Source organism: Asparagus officinalis, chromosome 1, assembly GCF_001876935.1.
Source record: "Asparagus officinalis chromosome 1, Aspof.V1, whole genome shotgun sequence".
Lineage (NCBI taxonomy): Eukaryota > Viridiplantae > Streptophyta > Magnoliopsida > Asparagales > Asparagaceae > Asparagus > Asparagus officinalis.
This window is the reverse complement of record NC_033794.1, coordinates 123,556,899-123,575,531: the sequence shown is the minus strand read 5'-3', so window position 1 is coordinate 123,575,531 and position 18,633 is coordinate 123,556,899. Positions and strand designations below refer to the sequence as shown.

Below are 18,633 nucleotides of genomic sequence, written 5' to 3'. Positions count from 1 at the left end.
AATTTTAGGATATAGATTTCACCATGGGATTTGAAAACCATAGGTGTTTTGTTATGGGTTATGATTTTCTAAAATGTTGTTTGTTTCATTAATATTTTGAGATTTGGAATACTACAATTTGTAATATTTTGTTTGTGGGAGAGGATTTTGCTTGCGCAGGAAAGTACAGTTTGCCCAATGACCAGACATTCAGAGAGTTAGAGGACATCAGTCAACTCAATTAACTCCTTTCATTTGATTGTGTGATTCCATATATCAACACAGCTAAAATAACATTTGATTTGTGATGAAAATAGATTTTCTATGGTAAATATAGATAAAAGTTAAGGTCGTAATTTACCATTATTTTTTTATGAAACGTTGTAAGTTACTAAACACTGATCATTTACATCTCAAAATATATTTTCCAAATATCGTAATTGTCTAAATACTACTATATATCTCAAATTATATTTTCCATGGTTAAAGTGTACGTATTCAAATGATATATTTGAGATCAATTCCCTATGTCAAATGGTACATGAACATTTCTTTTGTAATATTTTGAGATTTGGAATCACATAATCAAATGTTATTTGTAATATTTTGAGATTTGGAATACTACAATTTATAATATTTTGTTTGTGGGAGAGGATTTGTAATATTACACAATTTGTAATATTTTGTGGGAGAGGATTTTGCTCAAATTGTAGCATTACCAAATGCCAAAATTTTGTAGTATGATGAATATGCTATCTTGGTGAGGTTATCTCCCACAAAAAGACAAAATTAAGATTTGTCAAAATCATTTCCAATTGAGAGATAAGCACACTTATTTATGGGATTTGTCAAAATCCTCTCCCATTGAGAGGATTTGACAAATTCTAAAAATTGGATATTTTTTACACTTTTGAGATTTAACATTCTAAAAATTTTCTTAAAACAAACTATGATGGAATCCCAAAATAAAAAAAAAAACTTATTTTTTGATCCCAAAACTTGTAATGATAAACTTTTTTTTGAAACAAACACCCACTTATAAATGTTGGGCGAAATGTTGCGGGTGACGCAAGAATTCTGGTAATTTTGGATAAGGCATCACATGGGGCTTTTCAGTCTCAAGCTGACCGCCGCTCAAAATAGAAGCTATCACAGCCGTCCATTTTCTGATCCCAGACACCAAAATAAGAACGAGATTCGGTGGTCATCATCGAGAGAAAAGGGAGCAAGCACGCGTACTGTACTCATGAAGGAGTGGTCCCCGCACTAAGATAGCGTTTTGGCAAAGCTCAGGAGGATTCACCAATGAGATATTCGAACAGATCAGCCGAGGGTGACAAAATAAGAAACAGCAATTAACAAGCATGAGCACGAATTTAGCTTATATATTTTTCCATGAAAAATTTCTCAAGGATCCAAAATATGGGACCAATAGGGAGGACAAGTGAGGTGTCCCCCTCTTATTGGATAATGAGTTGGTCATTATTAATGATGACCAACTCATTATCCAATAGGAGGAGACACATCACTTGTCCCCCGTATTGATACCATATTTTGGGTCCCTGTAGCAAAGCTTTTTCCATTCTTACTGTTTTAAGTGTGAAGAAGATAGAGCAAGTGCAATGCAATCGCGGAGCTCATTAACCTAAACGTTTTAATGAAAGTTCATGTTTCCGAAAACAATTATATATTGCCATTTTCCATAAAGATGTTTATGAAAATTCCTTTAATTTATCCAAACTATAAAAAATCTTCTCGTGTTTGTAATTGCTTTGATATGATGAGGTATTATTAAGTTATCTTCCATCATGATGTTATTTGAATGCATGCCATGTTAGTAGTCTAGACAATTAATGACCACTATCACCAATTTTCTTTTTCCAGTTATACGTTAGTATGGAAGCACATTTTTTTTATAGATAGATCTTACGACATTTACTTGGTAGGTGTGCAACGGTCGGTTCGGTTCGGTTTTTATCAAAATTTGAACAACCGAACCGAACCGCCTATAATTCAAAATCGAACCGAACTGTTGCAAGTCGGTTCGGTACGGTTCGGTTCGGTTTGTTCGGTTCTAACTTCATCAAACTTCTTATCAAACAACAAACTGTGTTAAAGAAAAAAAAATATCAACAAAGTAGGAGATTATGAAGCATTAAACACTGATATATTGATATTGTTTTCAACCCATAATGATCCAGAAAATGAGTTTAGAGTTTGAGTCTTTGACTCTTTGGTGATGGGTCGGGTAGGGTTTGAGATCAGAATGGGTAGTATTACACTATATTCGGTCGGTTCAGGTCGGTTCGGGTTGAAAAATTTTCAAACTGACCTGACCCGCCATATTCATAAAACCGATTTTTTCGAGTCGGTTCGGGTCGGTTCGGTCGTTTTTTTCGGTTTGGACCGAACCATGCTCAGCCCTGAGTGATAAGCACCATACTTTTTAGTGTGGCTTCAAGATGCATATATCTTATATTACATATACAAACAAAAAATAGATAGCTCTGCCTCTGATTAAACGTGAAGAAGTTCAAGTAGGATTGTAAACATATTGAAACAAATCAGATACAACACTCATGATATTAGTATCTGATTACTTATCACAGATATGGAGATAAATAAGCGAAACTCATATCCCGCTATTCACAAAAGAAAAAAAGATGCAGACACCGTTCAATGAATATGAGAAAACTAGATAATTTTTTTCTATTAATTTAATGGTCAAGATAGGTGTAACTGTATCGTTCAACGCTAATTATGTTTCGGTTCAAAATCTGGATATTTCACTATATATCTGTTTCCACAAAAAAAGTAAAAAAGGTTAAAAGCTTGCGATTCCAAAGAACACCGAAAAGCACACGTAGTCTGTTATGCGGTCTCAATCCGATCCCCGCGCTCGAGCCAATTAGGCAGGATTAGAATTCGGATTCGCCAGAAATCAGTTCCTTCGAGCGCCACTCCACAGACTTCCTCCTCTCACGCCACCTCTCCTTTTCCTCCCCCACTTTCTTCTTTCTTTTTCATATCGTTACTCTCCTTTCTCGGCCTCCCCATAATAACTGCGAACTATGAACTAAATCCCGCCCCCCTAACCCTAAACCTAACCCATAACCCTAGATATTAATTATTCTAAAATAAAAAAAAGGCAAAGAGAAAGAAATCCCCGAGTCATCTCTATATAAGATGCAGGTGACCCGGTCTGCTCCCACAAGAACCCTAGACATCGACATGGCACCCTCTCCGCCTCCTACCCTCCTCCTGCAATCTACGCCTCCTCGCCTCCCTCCCTCCTGCGCCCCCCTCCCCGACGCGCAGCCGCCGACCGCCGCAGTCCCAGGACGACCTCAAGCGCGCCGCCGCCCAGCGCCGTCGACCAGTGCGGCTCCGGCATGGTCCGTGGCCTCGGCACCGGCTCCACCCCATCCACCGCCCTCCGGCGCATCGCCGACCTCCTCAGCTCCGGCTGAGCTCACCGACATTGTCGGCATCCCACCTCGAAGAAGACCGAGGGCAGAGGCCGAGGCCCTGGGCATCCCTCACGACTCGGCTGCGAACCCCGACAATCGACCTCTCGATCGACGGCGCCGAACGAGGTCACCCCGTTTCCTCAACCTCGTCAAGGGCCGAGGGGGGTCCCTGCTGAGGGAGAAGATGATCGAGGGGGCGAGCAAGAAGTTTGTGGTGATCGTCGACGAGTCGAAGTGGGTCGAGAAGCTTGGAGGCAGCAGGATGGCCGTCCCCGTCGAGATCATCCCCTTTGGGTGGGAGTACACGCTGGTGAGGCTGAAGAGGATGTTTGAAGGGAGGGCGGGGTTCGACGCGAGGCTGAGAATGAAGGGGGAGGAGATATTTGTGACTGATAACTTGAATTACATCATTGATTTGTTCTTTGAGGATGGGATCGAGGGGGATTTAAACGAGATCAGCGATGAGATGTTGAGGACAGTTGGGGTTGTGGAGCACGGGATGTTTCTGGGGATGGCGACCGAGGTGATTATCGCGGGGAAGGACGGAGTGGTTGTCAAGAACAAGGAGGACCAAAGGAGGTAGCTTTTTTTTAAAAAAAAATTCCAATTTATTATTATGAATGAAAAATGGGAGAAAAGATTTCATTCTTGTGGCATTTCATTTGGGAAATTTTAGTTTTTAATGTGTACTAGGAATTTGCCATTTATATGGGCAACCCAGTGGATGATTGGGGCCTATTGTTGGTTGCTTTACCCCCCATGATTATGGTCGGTAATATTTATATTTTTATGATATGAAATGTTCAATTTTATACTAACTTCTACTGGTTGGATGTTGGATTACTTCAAAGGGGGAGGAGTTAATCTTCATGCTTTCAGTTTCTCATGCGAGCATTTGGTTACGTGCTATATTTGTGCATATTGCTTTGTGGGTATCAGCATAATTTTATCTGTTTGAATAGGCCTCGTCTCGTTTGACTGGTGACTTTGATGGATGATTAGATTTCTTTCTTTGTCCTTTGTTCTTTCGCTCTGCAGACATTTGTAAAGTCTGATGGTCTTGGATGATTAGATTTCTTTCTTTGTCCTTTGTTCTTTCGCTCTGCAGACATTTGTAAAGTCTGATGGTCTTGTTATTTCCATGTTGATTCCTTTGTTCTTTCGCTCTGCAGACATTTGTAAAGTCTGATGGTCTTGTTATTTCCATGTTGATGGTGGCCGCGGAATGTCTTACTCGTATTCTTTACTTGTCAACTTTAATTTGCTCACCCGGGAATATGCTTATAAAGCATTCAATATCTTATATATTCTTGTTTCGTATCGACAGGGCGGGTCTTTTTTATGCCCCCCAGTTGTTTGTTGAATTCACATAGTGGGAGAAGAATGTTCCAAAGTATATTCACCGCATAGAATGGTTTTTTAAAGTCTATAAAAGATTAAATGGTAATCACACCTGCTTTTTACTGAGCAAGGCTATTGGATTTCTCATTTTTCTGATTTCAATTCTCTGTTATCGGATTCGTTCAGTTGGTCAATAACCAAAGTGACCAGCTCCTCCATACTTCGTGCCTGGTATATTTCCTTCTTCTTCAAGTGACTTTGTTGGCAATGCATAATGATTGGGTTAGTGCGTTCGAATTGAAATTCGTTTTGGTATTCATAAAATGCATGTCCTTTGCGATCTGTGAAAGAAAGTCTAGAATTTCTTAGCATGCTAAATGGCTAGAATTGCTTAGCACGGTTAAATGAGTTGTTTACTCTTTGTTAACTGAGACATGGTTTTCGTCTTTAGAGGATCACCGTGGGTTTCCACTTAAGGTGAAGATTTGAGTGAGATCTAGAGTTTGGTCATATCCTGGTGGCTTCTTTTGAAACTACCCTCTATTTGTGCATTTAGCATCAAAGTCATTTACGGAGTCCTGGTAGGAAACCTTATTCCGGTTATATGTCAGATACATATGACTCTTAACAGATCATGGTTTTAAAGAAACTATTACGGGGCGGTGCTAAAATTTGAGAATTGATTGAAGAAACTGATAATTAATTAACACAAGACTAGATAATTTGTTGGCATGAATTATAACTTTTTGCATACTTCACTGCAAGTCCTTCATGCACCTCTTTGGTTGTTTTCCTTAAACAATCAATCTTCGATCTTATGAAATTATCTATACCTGTCACTTTTTATATTGTATGCTCGTGATCATGTTCCTCTAGCTTGTCATTCTCCGAACACTCGAACAAGGAGAAAAGTTGGCTCTTTTTGTCGATTCATTTGGCATCCTGAATACTATTTGCTATTGAGCTAAAGAAAAGGTTGGTTTTATCATTATTACTTTCAGTTGTGAATTGAGATTGTTTCTACTTACAAGAAGTCAAATATAGGTTGATTTCTAAGGTTTCTATTCTTAAGCGCTCAAATGTTCCAAAATCCTGGCTTTTATTGCAGCACTTCAGGACCAATGGCATGACATCTTCATGTAAATAAGGAATTTGGTTATTGATATTTCTAGAAAACTCTGATTCCTTTGGCTGATATCTGCTATATAATGTTAATTCAAGGTCTTGCGTGCACACAAGCCATTATCTAAATATTATCAGGTCTTAGCAGTTTGGATCAGGTTGTGTGCAGACACAAAACTATAAGATTTTCGACACCAAGTTCTGTCTGCGGTTTCATTCTTTAGCTTTGTATCCAGGCGGGCTAATCTTGTTGATGTACTTTTTTTCTCGGTTTGACGAGGGAGCCTCCCCACGATCCTTCGGACTATGGATATCAAACGCCGGAGTATGGCTAAGAGGCACACCCTCAAAAAAAAAAAAAAACTGCACACCCACACACATACGGCCTCGGATATTTCAGAAAATTAAATTCATGTGGCCCTAGGAGAGTTTGTAGTCCTATGAGAGTCGAACATGAGACTTTGGATTACAACTCGTATGCATCTTGACAACGCAGCGAGACCCTCTTGGGTTTTGTTGATGTACCTCAACAAAATGTGAAGTATGTGCTATTCTTCTCGTCTCTGTTAACCTTTATTTGGGTTGTACTTGTATTGTTGGGTGTAGTCATCTTTTTGTTGATCATACAACTTGCCAAGCTCTAACTGTTCATATTGTGACAGCTCATTTTTTGAATATTCTTTCATTTCGCAGTTTCTTTGCAAACTGTAAATGTGTGTTTCCTCCTCGACATGGTTTGTCAGCATGCGATGTCACTTGTTTATTTACATATATTGTTAACTGCTGCACGATATTGTTAGATTTCTCTCAAAGTTTACAAAGGTTACCTTGTGATGATATTCAATTTATTCAAATATCTGATATTTGCGTTGCACATCATTTAGCGATTGATTAATTTGAGTTGTTTTTATTTCTTAAAAAAAAAAGAGTTGTTTCTCAAAAAACACTTTTTCTCTGCTTTTAAAAAGCAAACGATTCATCAGTCTGAATATGAAGATTTTGGTTGATGTGATTGGATTGAAATGTAGTCATGTTGTATAATGTATATCTTTGCTAATTTGGGATCTCAAAAAGACATGAATAAGGCAATTAAATAATTTCTATTACATGTGTATATTACGAAAGAATTATGTATATTATGAAAGAATATAATTTACCGATGAATTAGTTATGAGGTTCATCATATGTTTTTAAATAGATGCATGACAGAAATAGTAAACAAACCCATTAACTCAAGATCATAACCAATTATGTGCCAAAACGCAATCATCATAACCAATTATGTGCCAAAACGCAATCAGAATGCGTATCAACTATACATTTTCAAATAATTAATTCTAGGTGTTTTTCGCTTTACTTTTATAATAACTGTGTATTTTATTTTTTTAGCTGCGTATTAGCAAGGAACTTTGAAATACTTATTTAAAATACTGAGTGAGCCTAATAAATCTAAATTTGCATATTCCGGACCTCGGAAAAAACACGCCCTCGAGTCTGGACTCTGGTGCGAAATTTAAGGTACCTGGGAAAAAAAAATCAAGCTCTTGCCGCAATAAATCCCGATATCGGCTAGCATCACGGACAAAGAAATTGTATAATAAGCGGAAGCAGGGTACTTTAGTTTCAAATGACTTTTGATACGTCCTCCTCCTCTCTTTAATTAAAAATTCTCCACAATTAACTTTCAAAATTGCAAATTACAAATTAGTATACGTATTTCACAGCAAGTCATCATCAAGGGCACATCCCCAAAAAGTAGGGGGAAAAGAATGTGTATAATAATATGCATTAAAAAACACGAGGACCTCCGAAAGCCTAATTTCTAGGCATCCCAATCATCCTCTGCTCCTGAACGCATCTCAGTTTTAACTTTGCTCCAGTTCTTCCTTTGCCTGTAAAAATTAGAACAAGGAATAATAATCACAACTAAAAGTCTTCATTCCCTTAAAATCAATCAATCAATGCCTTTAATGATTTCCCTCCTACAAATCATCAGATGTTCTTTAAAGAGTGTAGTTGGCGTGAATACTTCCTATTCTTCTGTTGGGTCCTCCAGAAGCAAGCCAATGCTCCAAATGCACAGCTAGCTAAAGCAATAGCCAGTGCAGCTCCAAGAGGCACTACAACGGCATGTGCCGTTGAAGATGTTGCATCATCTGAAATTGATTCCTCATTTTCGATTTTGACTAAGCCGTCCTTCTTGTAAGATGAAACTAGGGTTTCGCCATAATATTTGACCAAAAATTTGAACACTTCATCGTCATTCCAATCAACTTTGCTTTGAGAGCGATAGCAAGAAGGGCAAAGCTGCTTCGGTGGCCATATCATTTTTGGGAATTTTGGGTCGCCGGTCCCTAAATCTTTCTCTTCTTTCATTAGCCTTACATTTACTTTGTTGTGAGTTGTCCATAGCCAAAGAGCTAGGCTGCGAGTTGTGTTGAATGGGACGGAGACACTGCATATTATTGAAATTCTCGATTCAGGGAAACAAGTGAGGAAAATAGGTGGGATTGATTGTGGGTAATCTGGAGGTTATATTACCTTGAACACATCTCACCAAAATGCCTTCGGCATTCGTCACAAACGAAAAAGTTTTGGATGAACTCACAAATAGATGTGAAAGCTACATGGCTCTCTCCGTCTTCAGCTCGTACTGATAGGGAGTGTAGAAGAACCCAGAGGCCACAGCTGCAGTATACATAAACTGTTACAAATGCTTTTTGTGTGTGTGTGTGTGTCTGTGTGTGGGTCTTTTTGGGTGGGGTGGGTGGGGTGGGGTGGGGGTAGGTGAGGGGGGATCCCTGAATTACATGAAATAAAGTTCAGTGTGGTACACAGCTTCATTTTCTGTGGTTTTGATTTAAGAATCCAGACAAGGTGTTGATACTAAAAGTTTAATTTCACAGACATGAAAAAAACAACTGGAAGCAATAAGTGAATGTGACATTTGCTCCTAGAAAGTTAATTTTAAACTTTATATATAGGCTTGTTTTTTCCTCTAATGAATTTGTTTGTCTTTGATCTCAACATGCTAGCATAGTAGATGTTATCAAACAGCTATCTATATATATTTAGCTTACACCTACTTTCTTAATAATTGTGGTCATTTCAAACAGATTCGCCAAAGGTGAACCATGATGTGTTAATTTCAAGTTTCGTTGTCATGAATTGAAATTCATGGGCTGCCATTTTCAGTTTATTTTGCAAACAAATCCAGTTTCCTAATGAACTATTTTCAGCACTCTTTTACTAGAAAATAGTGAATCCTAGAAATGAATGACTTGTAGTTCACAAAACTATGTTAGACCCACACTTCCACCGATATAGTCAGCATCTATGGTTTTGGACTTGCACCATATAGTCAACATCTATGGTTTTGGACTCGCACCGATATAGTCAACATCTACTGTTTTCGAGTTGCACCGATATAGTCAATATCTATGGTTGTTTTGTATGTCTTCTTTTGTACCAGATATGGCCATTCTCCATATCCCACTCATCTTTGTACCATTTATGATTTATATACTAGTTATAGTCATTTTTGTATGCATTCCATATCCATATCCATTCGACCAGATATGGACAATAGATTTCCTGTTCAAACGATTATCCAAATTTGTATTTGATAAACGATTCAATGTGTGGATATGGTAAAACCTATATCCAATCTGCTTTGCATCCCTACATGCGGCAAATATATCCACTACAAGAAACAGGAACTCCATAAGCACTCCTCCAGCTAAGTAATATTATGAACTACCTATCCCTATATCTTTGTACGGTTGGGCTAAGACTTCATACTAGCTCAATTACATCTGGAGGAAATGCAATATTAAAACCTATTTTGCTTCAGAATTATACAGTAGTTTCTATTTTGCCTTCCAAATGAGACTTTAGTTGCAACATATGATAACCAAATAAATAAAGTAAATTGAATCAGAAAAAAGATTAAAAAAGAAAGGAAAGAGATGGCAATGAAAATGTGATGAACGGGACAATACCTAAAGCCCCTAGTTTCGGGTTTGCTTCCACGACAAAATGTCTGCAGCATAATATGATTTTGATCAAAACAAGGAAATAATGTTTTATTAATACGTAAAAAGGTTAGTATCAAAACGGTGTGAAAAGCATTTAAGGTTAAACTAATTTACAATGATGATACAATCATTCACATACCACATGAATAAAAAGGTTAATGGAATCACAAATTGGGAATGTTTGACACCTATATACATCGCTATATGCATACGCACATATATCCATTTATATATGGGTAAGGCTTCAAAGTTCTTGAAAAACTAGATGTTTGTTTACACCTCTCAAACTCAATAATTAGTCACTCAAATGGATGATTCATTTTGATAATCTTGTTTATCATTCCCTAAATGTATATAAACAAAAAGTTATACATTGTAAAAGTTTCATACCATCCGTCTAACCTATTAAACAACGATTGGATGAATAAGTTGGAACTCTACAAATCTTATATCCATAAGCATGTGGAAACAGATTTCTAGCTTGTTATATGGAAACTTTAAGCCTAGTTTATTTTGCAACCATTGGATGAATTGATTGGAAATCTTCAAACCATAAATTTTTACTATCTTAGGAATAATCTAAAGAAATGGCACGCCTAAAAGGCAAACCATAGTCCTTGGAAGAATATTGGAGCCAAGTAGTCAAGTTCAAACAGGAGAAAATTCCTCAAAAACTAATCATCTAAATGGGAAAATTGGGTATGAGATGTCACCCATGGTGATCTTCACCTGCTCCCATGTGACCAGTGGAGCAGCTCACCGCTAATCTATCACTTGGTAGCTCATTTTACTAAATGAGTTGTCACCTCATAATCATTTTTTCCTATATAACTTAACTGGATTTATAGCCCCAAAGACAAATCTAATGTCACCCAATCTACGCACATTGTCAGAGTAAGTTTATAGTATATACAGTTCTTATTGTGCCTTGTAAATTTATGTTATTTTGCATAAAGCATCACAACCAACTTTTGGTGGACATTTTTGAGCAACTAATGTCATTTGAGTCTCCTCTTAAAACAAATTAAAGAAAGTATATTCATTGAGAGTCTTGGCTAATCAAAGCTAAAACTTGGTCAAGAGTCTATTAAAAGCATAAACATGGGTTAAAGAGAGGAAGAAAGTTAGGAAAGGTCTACATTTGCTTCTTCTTCTTAACCAATTCAGGTGTAATTCCCATATTTCATCTTTGAAATGGAGTAGCTATGTTGTTTGGGCATTATCGAATTGAATCATTTTTTATTAAAACACTTCAATTCCCACTTAATTTTTTTGAAAGTGCAACTGGAAGATTCAATGAAGCCTTGAAGTTAAGATCACTGTTTTGATGAAATGGCATCCTTGTGAGTTGTGACAACCCACAAAGTTTAATCCTACATTGGTGGGTGAACAATGAATTGAATGGTTTATATAATAAAGCACGGGGCTCAAGTGTAGCATCGGCTAGTCTATTTTGGTAGTGGTTGGAGCCAAACAACGTGTTGCACTCAGTGGTCCCACAACTTGCTTCAAGCCAACAAGCTCGTGGGCCCGAGGCGTGACATGAGTGGTGAGCCAACTCAGATCCTTGGCAACCCTTACAACCTTGAAGTTAAATCTCCCTTCTTACATGTCTTCCCATATAATATTTATTTGCATGTAAACCTTTGCCTCTAGTTAGATAATAACACGATTAAATTGGAGAGTTCAGGTGCACCTCATCCAAGTTGTTACTAACTTCTACATTTAAACCATGGTTTATCTTGATTAACACAATAATAATACGAATGAACTGCTCTTTTACTTCAAGATATTAACAGTCCTACAAAAAGCAGAATGCGCACCCAGTATCCACGTGGAATTTGCTTTCCACAAATCCAAAAATGTTTAGTTGTGTTATTTTCATGAGATTTTTTGGCCGCATCCAAGCTGATAGAAGAAAGATCTTTAGGCCAGAGGTCATCAAAGTTCACAAGCAGTTCAGCAGTTCCTCTTCGACACCTAATATGGAAATGGTAGAGTAAGAGAAAGAGTTGGTAAATGATGCGTATTTTAGACATATAACTTATGATATTAACCTTTTTGAAGGATGATGAGCAGCCGATAGTTGGAAGAATTTAATAAGTGATGCCCGCGTTTCCGACCTAATCATCTGCAAATCTTATGAAAAAAACACAGTAAGTTCAACTTCTAAGATTTGCATGCATTATTCTTGTTAAAGTAAATCCAAGAGAAATAAATTTAACCTTGTTTTCAACAATTATATCAAATGCATTTGCAGTTGTTTCCTCAACATCATAAATAGCTCGAGAAATCTTCACAAATGATAACAAAGTTAGATGCTTGCATGAGAAAAGCACTACGAAATGTAAACACAGATAAAACAGCTGGCTATAATATATGTACATATGTGAGATATAAATCCCCTTATCATGAAATACCTGCGCAGGATCAGATGCATTCCGCAGAAGTGCATTATCATTTTCGTACTTTTCATCATCCAAGCTGAATGGGCTGCACATAAACAACCATATTAAGCACGTGTAGCTTAATTTTAGCGAGAGGCTAGGAATAAAAACTGCTGAATACTTCTGACCAAACAGAAATACAAAATAGCAAGTTAAAAGTACAAAAGGACAGAATACATGAAATAAAACAGTAGAATATTTTTGACCAAACAAACATACAAAAAATAGCAAGTTAAAAGTACAAAAGTACAGAATACGATGGTATCTGCTACTTCAGCTGATACGTTTGCCATTTCATAAGTTCATTATCCTCGAAACTGAGCATGCAGCTGACACTTAATCAAGTTCTTCATTTTTCTAATCCTGCCAGAATACAGCAATCAGAATGCAACATGACAGAGATGATGGTTATCTTACTCTCTCTACTTAGCCTGTAATTAGATCAAGTTATCACTCTAATTTTCAGTACATCAACTTATAGTAGATTTAGTTATCTCTTTGCCTTCCAGTACATTGACCATCATCATGATGTCAACATTCTTTGTAAAGCTGATGATTGATTGTAAAAGCCCTTTAAACCTTGTGGTGGCCACCTCATGCGCATCTATACATAGAAATTTCCATGGCATTACCATCAAGTAAATGAAGAAGTTTATTTCCAATGATAGATATTTGCATGGAGTTATCTCATGTTACTGATCCTCCTTGATGATATTGTTAGGTGTATTGCCTTTATTGCATTTAGGTGACCTTTATTGCATTTAGGTGACCAAATGGGCTCCTATGACCTAGTTGGTATGCTTGTTTAGAAGCTAAGGTTCTTTGACAAGATGAATATGCTTTTATCACCCTTGATGCCACACGAAATGTTATTTCACGAAAAGATGGTATTTGACCATTGCCATTTAGCAAAGACAGCATCTCCTAGTTGCCAATCAATTCAATGAGTTATGCAGTGTGGAGAATCAATAAAAATCTTCATTTAGTATATAATCATAACCTCTATCGGATCTCATTTTGATATGAATGAACAAGATGAATATGCCTAGGCCACCTTGATGCCACATGAAATGTTGTTTCCCAAAGAGATGGTACTTGATCATTGCCATTTAGCAAAGACAGCATCTCCTAGTTACAATTCAATTCAATGAGTCATGCAGTGTGGAGAAACCAATAAAATATTAAATATAATTATAACCTCTATCAGATGATAAGATCTCATTTAGCATGTGCGTGCATTTGACAAGCTGAATGGCCTGAAGCCAATTAGCTACGAGGGGTCAACCAGTCTAGAAAAAATGTTTCAACAAAAATTAATGAAGATTTTTAGCATCTCATAAGCTCTCTCATATCTCACATAGCATTGCTGGTATCATTACTTCATTATGGCCCACCACGAAATAAGTACACCGTACACATTGTTACTTCGTCGAGCTGAAGGCCCAAAGGTAAGTGGCCATTTAGGATCGTTGTCTTTTTCCTTTATGAGTATCTTTGATTTTATGATAATCAATTGATTTTATCCACCTTAATTAGAGTTGAAGCAACTTCGCTGTGGGCTATAATTTGTTCTAATGTCTAAATGAAACTCTTAGACAAGAAGTAGAAACATAGAAGAAGAGTAGAAGAGGAGAGAGGAAGGTGAAGGAAGAAATTTCTTTCACATAGATGAAACAGTTTTTGCCTTTCTTCTACATTCATTCTTCAACTCTTAACTTCTCTTCTACTTTGCAAGTGTTCCTCTAGTCTTTAGCGTTTTTGGTGAAAGAATAGCTTCACAAGGAGGTGATCACGGATCATCCAGCACAATCCTAGCAAAAATCTATACCGACCCCCAAATTATAGATTTCATGACATTAACTTTCCTAGCACTTAATGACTTGAAGCACTTGTTTAGAAAATGCATACACTTTAGAAAACAGAATTTGTTTACGATCACCAATGCATACGCAAAATTGTGAATCACAAGCAATAGCAATATTAAACATCACAAAAAGATACGTCGAATAACTTGGAACAAGAAAAGGCCTTGATACCTCAACGTATGTGCAACACGTAGTGTGGTAGCGTATAAGGTTAGATCCACTTGGGCTTGCTTGGTCAAGCATAGTTGAGAAATAAGGTTTTAAGGTTTTTTCTTTTTTTTTTTAATTTTTTACGTGATCAAGTCTATTTGAGTTTCTTATTATACCTTGTTATTTCATTTTTAGAATTTTTTGAATATTAAATCTGCACAAGATATTATCTGTTTTCATCATGAGCCAAAACAGTATTTAGCAAATTGACCAAAATTTATCATACAAAAATGTAGTATGTAATTGCTCAATGTTATATTTGTGGCATGCTTTTGTCCAAATTCTTACAGATTTGCAATATTACGTCTCATAATACCCTCATCTGTGCCACCTTAGTCTCCTGTAACTGCACAAGGCCCAACTTCAGTTCAGGCATAATGTGACAGCTCAAACCTTTCATATTTTACCCATATTCAGGAACTTCATTCAAGTTTAGGCAACTATCACTCACTGCATGACCTTATATTCTACTGTAGTGTCATTCAGATTGCTAATAATGTGTATTCAGACAAGTAAATAAAGGATAACAAAAAACAATTTCTCCATCACACCAATTTGGCTTTCCAAACTGCAATCCTGTAAACAACTTGTCAGAAAAAGACATACCATAGTTATAACTTGATCCTGATAAATGCATGGTCGATGGATGATCTGAATACACATAAACAGGATATGGGTTTCGAGACTGATATAAATTCTGAGGTTTTTATTGTACTAATTTGGACATATTATACAACGTAAATTCCAAACTTTCAGGATTAACTATGGAAAATAAATAAATACAATTTTACGCAACTGCGTTCCTAATTATGACCCGCATCTATGCCAGTATTTTATATACGATACACCGTTACCAAAATTCCAAAATATCAGGATTAACTGTAGAAATAAAATACACTTGAATGGTTCAGTTGCTAAGTAACCTGTGTCTGCCATTATCTTATAGACATATTAGGTAGCTTAGCCGCGCTATTTCCCTACTCAGTTCCCTCCAACATTGCTACTAACTGAAAATTAAACTATACTTTTCCCTGTAGTTGATCGGCATCTTTTGAAGGAAAAGGAGTATCTAAATTACACCATTCTCACAAGCCAATAAATACAAATTGTGAAACAAGGAGTCCTGAAAAGAATCCTGTAAATATCATGTCAGTAGCTAGTGAATCAGATTTTATAGAATGAAGGACCATACACTGTCAAATATTGAGAAGTGATGTGGCAAAACCATGATAGGCGAACGACTGACATTTGTGAACCAAAGCAAAAACAAAGAATAATTTATATCATATTATTTATATTATTATATATTCATGATGATTCATATATACACACACAATATACTTTTTCTGTTAAAATACTATCTTGGCCCAACTTTTCAATAACTTAAACAAAACCAATTCACCTGGAAAAGAAAATTCAAGCTTTTGGTTTGGATTTGGTTGTGATTTTGAGTTGATTAGAGTTGACCCTAATCACCCCATATAATTGAGAATTCCTTTGTCTTGAATATGATCCAAGTAGTAGTCATCTTTTGTTTAAAACTTTAAAGTAATAAACTAGAGTTGCATAGTTCCACTTCTAAGAAAGCTTCCCAGATCCCACCCATCAAAGGACTACAACCAATCATGTGGATTCTGGTTCTGAGCCTCCAGCTTGGTGTATTTTTATGTTCAGTCTTGATTACTTAAATAAAACTACATATTTTATATGTTACTTAGTCATAGTAGGCACATTATTAAAAAGTATGATGGCATGAAAACCATGCTTCCTCCATCTATGTTATAATACAGAAATTAAAAGCTGGATACTTTAAGCTTCTTGTTCATTTCCTGATGCCCGCAATCAAAGACATTCTCTGTTATCTGAAAGCATTTTAATTTCAAAGGATGAAAGATGGTGGTCCTATAGGCTGCTCTGATTGTTGCCAAGTATGTTTTATCTTTTCCCCTTTCTTGATACTACAAAATACAAACTGGTTCCTGGAGTCAATCTCGAACTTTTCATCATGGGTATCGCCTTTGCCTAGGCAGCCGCCTAGGCAAATGGCTAAGCTGCTTTTTAGAACAATGTTGTCTAGAGAAACACATGGCACAGTCCTATTTAGAGCATTGGTCCATAGAATTATAGAAAATTTTCCTTCTTTATCTGCCTTCCCCATCAAGTTCATCAACTAGGTGGTTAGTAAAGGCCCCTCCAATAGCCACCAATTGGATGGAGGGAAGGCAAATAAAAGAGGCATTCATCTATAGACTAATGGTCTAATTAACATGTTTGATCAATTAAATCCAAAATCTAGGATTAGTTACTTACAAGTGGATGGAACTGAATTAGAGTGGTTTGGGGGTTTCAAAATTGATTTACACTGGATTTTGACTTGGTTCAAAATTTTATGTTATTTTATCTTGTAATAGGTTTATTTATTACTTCCGCTAGATTAAGAGCCAAGCTTCTTAGTTGAGTGGCGGTCTTTATTTTTTTCATATCAATTGAATGAGGCCAAAGGCAACGATCGAGGAAGGATTGACAACTTTTAATTAGTAAAATAATGAAGCGTATTAGGAAGGATTGACAACTTTTAATTAGTAAAATAATGAAATGTATTATTGACCTTGTGAATTTAAGGATTTATGATGGATTCTAGATTTTTTTGAGTTGATGCGCTTCCATATCAAATTTTTATGGAAGTGTAGGCATCAATGTCTCTTCTACTTTATCTCTCTCTGACAATGATCATCTCTTCAACTGTACATAGTTAAAAAAACTACGTATAAACAAGATTTTTATTATTCTCAAGTTGCTTAAAGACACCCCATGCCAAAGTGGAAACAGAGCTTACAGTCAAGCAAAAGAAAAAAAACCATAAATAATATAGTCAAATAAAGCATGTGTGACAATGCATTCTTTAGTTTATTGAGTCGATAAAAAAAATTATACCAAATATTTTTAAAGAAAGCGGCTAAATAAACAGATGATTCTACGAAAGGTACCAACAGGTTTAGAAGCAGGGTACTCTGATGTTAGCCTCATATAGAGATGAACAAGAATGATGCAGAAAACTTGCCTGCCAATTCGCTTATTTATCCAGTTAAGCAACCGCTCAGCTGTCCTTCCATCATCAATTGGCAGTATTTCATTATTCTTTTCCTTAGGATCCCATTGGCCAGCAATGAATTTAATTGGAGGACCCCACAGTAGCATGGGATAATAAGTAACTGAAAATTTATTGCAAAGATCCGTATTCACCTGTGTTGCCAAACATTCAAATTGAAGAGCTGGTCATAAAGGTAGAATATTCCAGAAATAGGCAATTTCATGTCTAGTAAGCCACATAGAAAATCAATGACTTGTAAGCAATAACAAATAACAGAACTAATGGTTTAATTTAGCAAACAGAACCCTCACACCTTCATTTGAATATAATTAATGTGAATTTGTTAGCAGTATATAGAAAGACCAACCAAATGCATTGCACACAAGATAATGGTCAATTCCTACTACATATTTATATACAAACTTTAGGCTTGGTTAGGTACAAGGGGAGGTAGGTTAAAGTGAGGGACAAAACTAAAAATCCTCTTTGGTAGAGGGGTTTTTAGAGGGTGAAGTGCGATGGGGGTGAGTTGAAGTGAGGACAGAAATAATGCAAAATGAACTAGAAATCGAGAGCGAGAGAGAGAAGAGAGAGACAGAGTGAGAGATAGAGAGAGAAATCCCCCAAATTCGGAGGACATGAGGAGAGAAGGTGAACTACAAAAAGGTCCACCTACTCTCATTCTCCTCCAACCAAACATGAAAGCTAGAAGGGATGTCCATCACTTCACTCCATTGTACCTCACCTCACCTCACCTCAAACCCCCTAACATCCCAAGCCTTACACCTCACCTCAAACCCCCTAACATCCCAAGCCTTACACCTCACCTCAAACCCCCTAACATCCCAAGCCTTAGTGATGATTCAGTGATAGACCGGGGGTAAGAATGTCACATCAGCCCTGTTTATCATATATATCGTGCGCGCGCACGTGTGTGCATACTTCTATTACTATTTATTAAAGGAAGCTGACCTTCTGGACCACTTTTTTGGTGTTATACCTTTTACTTGGTCACAATTTCTAAAAAAAACAATGATATACTTGCAGCTTAAATTTCTTAAAAAGAATTGT

The 18,633-nt window shown here is 36.7% G+C and overlaps 2 protein-coding genes across 2 annotated transcripts in view; one reads left to right on the top strand and one right to left on the bottom strand.

The window, feature by feature from the left end:
• On the top strand, positions 3,371-4,292 carry LOC109851386 (probable ribose-5-phosphate isomerase 2). The gene is given in 2 exon segments (XM_020385081.1): positions 3,371-3,446; positions 3,448-4,292. Coding segments are annotated over 2 exon segments (660 nt in total). The 5' UTR covers position 3,371; the 3' UTR covers positions 4,033-4,292.
• Positions 7,529-18,633, bottom strand: part of LOC109850504 (sulfhydryl oxidase 1-like) — a 20,602-nt gene continuing 9,497 nt past the window's right edge. Inside the window, exons 4-12 of the mRNA XM_020420861.1 lie at positions 17,533-17,714; positions 12,370-12,442; positions 12,175-12,243; positions 12,007-12,080; positions 11,773-11,929; positions 9,914-9,954; positions 8,454-8,600; positions 7,942-8,367; positions 7,529-7,804 (exon numbers count right to left, since the gene is read on the bottom strand). Coding sequence (XP_020276450.1) covers positions 7,735-7,804; positions 7,942-8,367; positions 8,454-8,600; positions 9,914-9,954; positions 11,773-11,929; positions 12,007-12,080; positions 12,175-12,243; positions 12,370-12,442; positions 17,533-17,714 — 1,239 coding nt within the window. The 3' untranslated portion in view covers positions 7,529-7,734. The remainder of the gene's footprint in view (positions 7,805-7,941; positions 8,368-8,453; positions 8,601-9,913; positions 9,955-11,772; positions 11,930-12,006; positions 12,081-12,174; positions 12,244-12,369; positions 12,443-17,532; positions 17,715-18,633) is intronic.